At 36.8% G+C, this 9,448-nt stretch overlaps 1 protein-coding gene across 1 annotated transcript in view; it reads right to left on the minus strand.

Annotated features, from left to right (window-relative positions):
* LOC126100915 (NADH dehydrogenase [ubiquinone] iron-sulfur protein 8, mitochondrial) overlaps positions 1 to 3,676 on the minus strand; it is a 28,973-nt gene extending 25,297 nt beyond the window's left edge. The window contains exons 1-3 of the mRNA XM_049911582.1: positions 3,586 to 3,676; positions 3,320 to 3,469; positions 3,072 to 3,244 (exon numbers count right to left, since the gene is read on the minus strand). Coding sequence (XP_049767539.1) covers positions 3,072 to 3,244; positions 3,320 to 3,469; positions 3,586 to 3,622 — 360 coding nt within the window. The 5' untranslated portion in view covers positions 3,623 to 3,676. The remainder of the gene's footprint in view (positions 1 to 3,071; positions 3,245 to 3,319; positions 3,470 to 3,585) is intronic.
* Positions 3,677 to 9,448: the final 5,772 nt, after the last annotated feature.

Raw genomic sequence — 9,448 nt, forward strand, 5'->3', positions numbered from 1 at the left:
ACCACACACACACACACACACATACTTTGTCTTTCACCATTTTAAAAATAAAAGTGTTCCAAGAAGTCATTCATTCTACAGTTTAGTTAGGTGCTAAAGTCAGTGATGGGCATTGGGTGGGGTGGGAGTGGGGGGGGGGGGGGGAGGAGGAGGGGTGTTAAGGAGAGCAGGGTTATTACCTAATGTATGAGTGCAGTCATGGGTAATGGTCTAAGGAGGGTTGGGAACCACTGTAATCGACCAGAAAGAGCACAAATTCACACATGGAACTACACTGCCATCCAAACACTCACTACGATTCACAGTCACTGTAGTAGTGTGTTTCTGGGTGTGAACGTGTTTATGTTCTACTAAAAAAAAAAAAAAAAAAAAGAGCCACAGCTCAAAAGCTGCTCAACAATGTTTTCTATTGCCGTACGTGTATCATTGCACCCCACAGTCTGTTATGTGAGTGGTTGTCTTTTCTTTATTTCACGTATTGTTCTATCTAAAATGTAAACTATTAAGATGTGTTTATTTAGTATGTGAATTTTACTGTGAATGTACTGATACATGTTTAGTGGGTATCGCGAATTTCATTTTAGCTATACACATAAACTGAAGCTAATGATATCAAATGTAAATTTATACTGGAGTGTTATTTGGATTCAGTGTGAATACGGTATTTTTGTAATTGTTCGGTATTGCTGTGTACTGTAGTTAGTTAAGTGCATGTAACTATACCAGTCTTCTGTCATAACTGGTATGTTATCTTCCTAATATCTTCATTCATTTCACAGTTGGCAGGAATTAATTTCATTTTAGCCATACAGATATGAAGTGAATCAATCATCAGTAATGTGTTCTCCAGTCCTCCCTGAGAGTATTACTGCCCTGTGGTTAGCTATGCTCTTTATTCCAGTTTTGTTATAGAGGTTAAGCGAAAATAAGAATACCAAATCTATGATGTTCTTTGGAGGATTTATATAATGTGAGATTAAAGAATTTTTTAATTTATTTCAAATGTGGAGGGAGTGCCCACCCAAAACCTTAAAATTCCTGTTTATATCGTGTTGGGTACTATTGCTTTTCAGGTGCTTTAGGTCATATTTATTATGATAAAACTGCTATTAATCTGATTTCATTACCGTTGCACAAGTGACATGGCTGCAATATTGGACATAGTCAAGTTGCTTATGCTTGCCTCTTTGATGATATCACAGGTTAAAGCCGAAGCTTGGTATTGAATGGTTCAGTATCTTACACATAGTGGTTTAATAAGGAAGGGTACAATTTCCTCTTCTCGACTTTCAATTTACAAACTATAGCCAGTTACAGATTACCTACAGTTTAGTGTGGATTCTGAAAGTTACAGAACTTACTGTTTGCCAGAAGTAGGAGTTGGTAAATGTGCACTTATTGCATCAGTGGCTTTTATGTTGCATGCTGCCATTCGTAACTGTTTGAACAGTGGAAAATTAACAACAGATGATTAGACAAGATGGAGGAACCAATGAGAAAACAATGATTGATAAATGATGTCATGATGTGGAGTGTTTCAAATTACACACCTGCTTGCAGGATGATGTGTAAAACAGAATATTCCATAAAATTTAAACTGTACTCTTATGTTCCTGCATAACCACAACATTTGGTATAGGGACATTTCACAAATACTCAAACTTTTCAGAACGATACGCTAAAGATCAGTTGGTTATCACAGCCTGTCACATCTATTGGCTTTGCCACCTCACAACCAAACTATAACACGGAATAAAAAACAATACGCCACAACATCCTGACATAGCCTAAGAAACATACAACAACATACAACACAGCAAATACATACATAAACCAGAAAGCAATTTCACAATCCACAACAGACACCTCGATAATCGTCAATTTATGCTACACTGAACACAAAAGTAATCAACTCTTATCTTCTGCCAAAACAAGTCATTAGCTTCATCGATTCTCAGTGGCTATTGCATACTATCACCTGATTACCTATGAATAATGAGAAGGAATTGCAAACTTTAGCACGCTATGGAAGAGCCACCGACACCGTTAAGTGCACTTCAGCTGTAAAAGTCAACTTTAACACCACTGAGGCTAAGAAACTCTGAAAGCAAATAAAAAATCTATGACAAATTTGCTAATACAGCACAAGTTCTATCATAAAAAGGAGGAAGCATGTTGCTCTGCTGATTTCAGCATCTATATGAAGTCCAATTGAACAATTGGATATCTTAAAGTGTTCTGTACTATAAATGACATCATTATGGCTGCAAGATGGAACAATATTGTTTACAATGGAAATTACCTCTTTAACATGTAATGACATATTGTACATGCAAACAAAGTTGACATTTGGCACAGTGGCTGATGGGAGTGACTGTAAACGCATTTCCCATTTACAGCTGCCCCCATCAGACAGCATGCTGAGTGTAAACTACGTTTTCACAGTTAATACTGTAATTCACATTTGGGAATACATAAGATCCATAGAATATTATTATTTTCAGAGCTCCAAATGAATTGATGTATTACCCTTAATCTCAGTTTCATGATAATCACATGTAAAGCAACCTTCTTTATAGTTTGTGAAGTTACACTTTCAATGAATAGGTATTTCCTCCATGTCACTATTTGACAATGACTTCTGTGTAACAAATGTTTAGGGACTAACTTCTACAACTCATACTAAGTAAACACTCTGACCTAATAGTGTCTTACCAATGAATCACTACTTCTGGTTATTAGTAATCTCCATTAATAAGATATAATGCAATGCAAAGTTAGCTACGTTGTGTTCTGAAATAGTTGAAGTACAGGAGAACTTCATGGGTTAAAAGTTTTGATACTGCTCGAATGAAACACAATCTCACCGAGGAAAAATTTAATAGTAAACCAGGTTATTTTTGCTTGTCATAAAAAATGCTCGAACTGACGTCAGTAATCCAAAAGTCTGAGGGACATAGGAAGGTGTGAGTCTGTGTGTGCACTAGGCTAATTATGGCCTATGGAATTCTTTCTGATAATTACCTCACGATTCAGCAACCAATGAAACAAGTAAATAGTAAAAGTCTCACCTGTGCTGGGCAAATTGCCTCGCAGAGTTTACACGCTATACAGCGTTCTTCACCTGATGGATACCTCCGTAGGGCATGTTCACCGCGGAACCTCGGACTCAGTGGGCCCTTCTCGAAAGGATAATTTATTGTCGCTGGCTCCTTAAATATATGTGCCAATGTTACGCCGGCCCCTGTCATGAGTGAGTTAAGTTTAGCGCCTACCATGGCACAGAACCCACGAAGTTCATTCTAGTACAGTAAATTACCTCTGAAAAGTTCAGTCCAAAACATAGTCTGAGCTGCACGGTCTGTTATATCCTTGAATTCCATACTTTCTTCCTCTGCATTCACATATTTATAATTACTGCGGGATGGGGTGACACAGGTTATGCCATATACACGTCTCAACAACCGACCTTGAATAGAAAAACATTGACTTTGTGACACGAATCTCTTCCATAAAATTTGATTTCGTTTATTTATCCATACGTCTAACAGAAATATAACTACACCATGTAAATTCTTAAATTACCTGCTTTCCCCACCTCCCACAACTTTAACGCAGCCATATTTACCAGAGATTACTACTTAATGCACACAAAAAACCATAGACCTTAGTGATCTATGCAAAAAACAAGTGAAAAACCTACTCTGCCACAGTGCCACAGATGTAGCACTACACCACCACTGGCAGACTTGTGTTAAGATAAAATAAGATAAGATGTTGTTGTTGTTGTGGTCTTCAGTCCTGAGACTGGTTTGATGCAGCTCTCCATGCTACTCTATCCTGTGCAAGCTTCTTTATCTCCCAGTACTTACTGCAACCTACATCCTTCTGAATCTGCTTAGTGTATTCATCTCTTGGTCTCCCTCTACGATTTTTACCCTCCACGCTGCCCTCCAATGCTAAATTTGTGATCCCTTGATGCCTCAGAACATAACCTACTAACCGGTCCCTTCTTCTTGTCACGTTGTGCCACAAACTCCTCTTCTCCCCAATTTATTCAATACCTCCTCATTAGTTATGTGATCTACTCATCTAATCTTCAGCATTCCAAGATAAGATATTTTATTGTCACATAACATGTTTTTATACAATCATTCGATTGAGAACATTGGTGACTCGTCAGTCTTTAACCTAAGTTGTTACAGTATTTTACATATTACATGAAATACGTACATTGCTTATTATAATAAATACAACATTATATTTTAAATCTTTTCGTAACTCATTGAATCATTACCATAGCCTTCACACACCTATATGAAGTATGGCTGTACTGAACGGAAAACAAACTGCCATTCAAACTATAATTCTATATATAAAAATGAATATACAGTGACCATGTATACTTTGTATCTATATGGCTTCGAAAGTATATCATTTTTACTTGTACCCTTACTCCCTGTTCCTATTTATAAATTCTTCTAAACTATGATATTTGCTCTTTATTCATTTAGAAATTCTTCTAGACTATAATAACATTTGCTTTTTAGGTATGTGCCAATGGTCTCCAATGTGGTTTCCTCAAATATTGACCTTATCTTATTTCTGATTTTTAGAGCCATGTAATATGGAGTATGTTCATATACTGTGAGTTGGTGACAAGGTAGCATACATTTCAATTTATGTCTAGTTTCATAGGCATGTGTGAATGTATTTCCTTCAAACAGATGCGAGTTTTTCTGTTCAAAGAGAAGTATTTCATATATGAAGATGGAAGGGATTGTCATGAAGTCCAGACTTTCGAAAAGTGGTTTGCAAGAATGTCTACTATTCGTTCCTGTCATTGCTCTGATTATTTTTGTTTGTAGTTTGAAGATTCGAAGGAGGTTTGTCTTTTCAGCACCCCAAAAAATTATTTCATATCTTATAAGTGTTATGAAATACGCGTGATATATAGTTTTCTTCACCATTAAATCCGTTACTTTGTGTAGTACCCTCATTGCATAAACTAAAAACTATTTAATCTCTTGTGGAGATGGCGCTAGACATCTAACACTGTTTATGGCCATAATGGAGGTGAAAAATAAAGGGAGGTGGCACTACTAAAGATGCTGGCACTGTAGACATACACTGTACCACAGTCTAATATCAGTCGAGACACTCACTGCTGTAAAAGTTGTTACCGTTTGACAGCTGGAGCGACACTAGCACTCAAAGCGGTGAAAAAGGAGAACTTCACATGCGTCGTATGCACAGTCTTTGTTTTGCATCCCTTTCCTACGTGATTTACGAAATATCTGAATTAATATTATTTTGCCTTCAAGAGTTTATTTAGTATCAGAAGACATAGATGTTTCTAAAAATGATTCTAAAATAAACGCAAATAGGGATAAAACTCATCCAGTGGCAACTTACAATACATCCATGAAGAAACACTTACCACGTTGATATCAACGGAATATAATCACATATTAGATTCACACATAAGAAGCACAGAGAGGTACCTCTACATGCAGAAGGAATCGACACCCCATTTGTCGTTCCATAGGCCTATTGCGTTTTAGTTATTGTCGCCTGTTGCCACGAGTACAACCTTCATCTTTATACTATTCTAAGTGGGACAAGCAACTGCCAAACAGTGGGAGAAATGTATTGTGTGTGTAAATCCCAAGTCCTTAAAAGCCAATAACACTGTCTGAAGTGCTATCATGTGTTAAATTTGCCATTAGAGACTTTTCATCTAATGACATATGCACTAGTTTATCAGTATCGGAGAAATTCTGTAATTCTGCTTTAAAAGGTGGAACATATTGTTACTTGTCCCATATTTTATTTGTATGCATTCTGCATACCTCTGTAATGCACACACTGATGGAAATATAAAACGTTCTGACAAAACCTATATGCCTGAGTGCTGTAATGTAATAAATTTAGAGTAAACAGCTTATGTTTGTCTTTACATCTTGCAGATAGCATGCTAATCTGGTTTAACAACAAGCCAAGGGCATCTTTTTTTTTTTTTAAATATTGGGATCTTGAAGTCTTCAGAATTTGTTTGTCCTTCTTCACGTGATACTTCTGATTCAGTTTCTGTTGCTGTCTGTAGTTAAAATGATAGGTACTTTCCTTGTCCCATAACAGTTTTGTACAAAGTCTAGCGATCTGCACATTCTGATACTCCACACGCTTGTTCTAAACAGGAATAACTGCACTTAATTTTACCACTTCATTGTCAAAGCAGGTCTATGTTGACAATTCAGATAAATCAGACACTGATATATGGGGAGTTGAACTGGCTGCTTATGTGCCACAGGAGTGTTTTACACCTTTAGACGGATTGTTGAACCTTTATGGCGGTCTCCTCTTCATCGTCAGTTGAGGTGGCGTATTTAGAATGTTAAACAATGTGGTTAACTGCATTCCACATGAGTTTGTTACTGTCTGCATTAAGGGGACACAGTCGCGAACAGGCTCAAAGAAATCTAAATTTTTTTTAGTCTTAATCTATGCTCCAATTATTTGGCTACAAAATGCTGTTTGTTTCATACAAATCTGATTATTAGATTCGGAGTATTAATTTGTTCGTGAAGCATGGTAACCAGCGCCACGTCCATTTTTGCTGTGTCTTGCGCAGTAGTCAGCATTGACTGTAGTACAACAATCATTTATGTTCCACAGATATAAATACTCTTTATTTGGGTTGCAAGAGAGAATTATTATTCTGATGTTTGCCAGCCTGTCTGCATTGTCGACTATCGTTTGTCAGTTTCTTCATCCTAGTTGTTTACGTTTTGATGATACAAATGTAATGATTTTGTCAAACATTATAACACAATGGGCAGAATAAGGAAGTTTGGATATAAGCCTAAGTTTCGTGGAAATAAATATGTAAAAATAAACCGCGAAACTGCTAGTTTTGAACAGAGAGCAGAAAATAATATTGAAAGTGAAGTCAGTGCGAGTGTCAGTGCTTCAAGCAAGAAGCTTCTAGGTGCTGCCGGTTTTCCAAGTGCCTCTCAAATGCGTGACAATGGAATATGTGGTGTGAACAGTGTTTCTGTTGTTACTGACACAAACATTCTGATCTCTATGAGGTTATTACGTGAACTTATCGAAAAACACACAAATTGTAAAAACTGTGGTGGAAACGTTACCTTGTACGAAGATGTGGTGAAAACCAAGAGAATTGTTTGTAATTTAGTTTTGACATGTTTGGAATGTAGCTGCCAATACAATGTCATCCCATGTAACAAGAAGCAGATTGTATGAAAACAATATAACATTAGTGTATGCACTTAGATGTATTGGAAAGGGGCGAAGTGCAGGTGCTGTTCTTTGTGCAGTGATGAACATTCCTCCACCTCCAAGAAAGTTTGATGTTTACAACAAGACTACTGGTGCAGTTCTAGCTGAGGTAAGTGAATCTACAATGCTGAAAGCAGCCAAAGAAGCAATTTAGCTGAATGATACGAAATCTGATCCAAGGTAAATTTCTGCTGGTTTTGATGGCCGTTGGCAGAAACGTGGGCATACATCCCTAAATGGCATTGTGTCAGCAACTTCTTTTGATAATGGGAAGGTTCTGGATATTGAAATTATTACTAAGTTCTGTGACATCTGTAGCAAAAATCCCACTATACAACATGTGTGCAAAAAGGACTACGATGATTCTAGTGGAGGCATGGAAGTGGCTGGTGTTGCTAATATTTTCAAAAGGTCTGTGCAGTCTAGAGGTATCCTCTATACAGACTATCTTGGGGGCGGGGACAGTAAGGCTTTTCAGAAAGTGGCAGAAGATAAACCTTATGGGCCTAGAGTCAAAATCAATAAACTGGAATGTATAGGACACAGAAAAGAATGGGATCACGACTTCTAAAGATATGTAAGGAAAAAAAGTTAGGTGGTAAAGGGGGCCTGACAAAGGCTGAAATAGACAGGATACAGACTTATTATGGTATGGCCATTAGAAATAACTCCAACAATGTAGAAGCAGTGAGGACAGCCATCTGGGCTATATTCTTTCATAAAATTTCAACAGTTGAGGAACCACAACATAACCTTTGCCCATGGGGACCTGAACGCTGGTGCAAATTCAACAACCCAGCTACATCTTCCAGCTATAAGCACAAACATTCATTTCCAGAAAAAATCCTGCTAGCTGTGAAACCCATTTTCAGAGACCTTAGCCAACAAGAGCTCTTGAAAAAGTGTCTCCATGGAAAAACTCAAAACCCAAATGAAAGTTTGAATTCTGTCATTTGGACAAGGCTACCAAAAGCTGCTATTTATTGCGCTAAGCTACGCTCCCATTTATAAAACCATTGTACAAACCAATATAAACAAATACTATTCGCTTTCGCTTTCACGATCGCGCCGAACTCAAAGATTTTTAACTTACTGGCCGTTTGCGGGCTGCTGGCGCAGTAGGCAACAAAATCGAGGCGAAGTATCATGACTGTTATGTTAGACTATGCACTGTACATTGTTTTGAAGCCAGAATGGGCCGGGCCTGCCGCCATTTTAAGTATACATAAAGGTTAGCAGAGCACTGCTTCTGGTTCATTATTTCTGCCACGAGTACACAATATCTGTTTTAAATAGTAAACATTATATGTTTATGCTTATATGTTTATTTATTAGCCGTTCAGAATGTTTACCATGCAGTTGGTTTTGTCAAGATACATTTTACATATTTCATATAAGTATAGTTGTTACTAATGTTTGCATTATACATTATGCATACATATACATATACCTTTTTAGTATTTAGTAATTTGTACATTTTACTCACATCATCATTTTACATATTCTAATATGATAAAAGAAAAAAATTAAATGAAATGTATTTCAATTTTTTCAATTTTGATCTGATAATTATATATGTATTGTGTTTTGTACTAGAATGTCATGTTCCCAGTTTGGCACAGCTTTGCCACAGGAAACATGAAAGAGGTCAAAGATGTCCATCTTCTGGTCGGCTCCTGATCGTTGTCAGAAGGAGGCTAGTTTCTGATTATGCAAAGGCTTCTATTACTTGGAAAAGAACAACTCGAATTCCTTTACGTAATCAGTATGAATTTTATAATTACCTAAGAGACCTTTAACAATCAACAATAAAAAAATTGCATTTGCAAATGAAATCATTAATAAATGGGGTGGCTATGAGTTGCATATGAAGCAAGGAGCAGTCTTCTGTCTACGACCAGGACGCCACAGTATTCTCTGCTCTATTAAAGGCTGTTTGACATTTATAAAAATAATATGACATGGAGGTAAAAGAAAATAAAGGGAAAGAATAGAATAAGAAATCTGGTAAACACTAAATATATTCAAATAATTCTCACAATCAATTAAGGCTTACTTATGAACAGTATAACAGTATATATAAAACAAATGTCTTTCAAAGAATAGGTCTCATCTCATAAGTTGATCATTTAATACACAGCTA

Source organism: Schistocerca cancellata, chromosome 9 (assembly GCF_023864275.1).
Source record: "Schistocerca cancellata isolate TAMUIC-IGC-003103 chromosome 9, iqSchCanc2.1, whole genome shotgun sequence".
Taxonomy (NCBI): domain Eukaryota; kingdom Metazoa; phylum Arthropoda; class Insecta; order Orthoptera; family Acrididae; genus Schistocerca; species Schistocerca cancellata.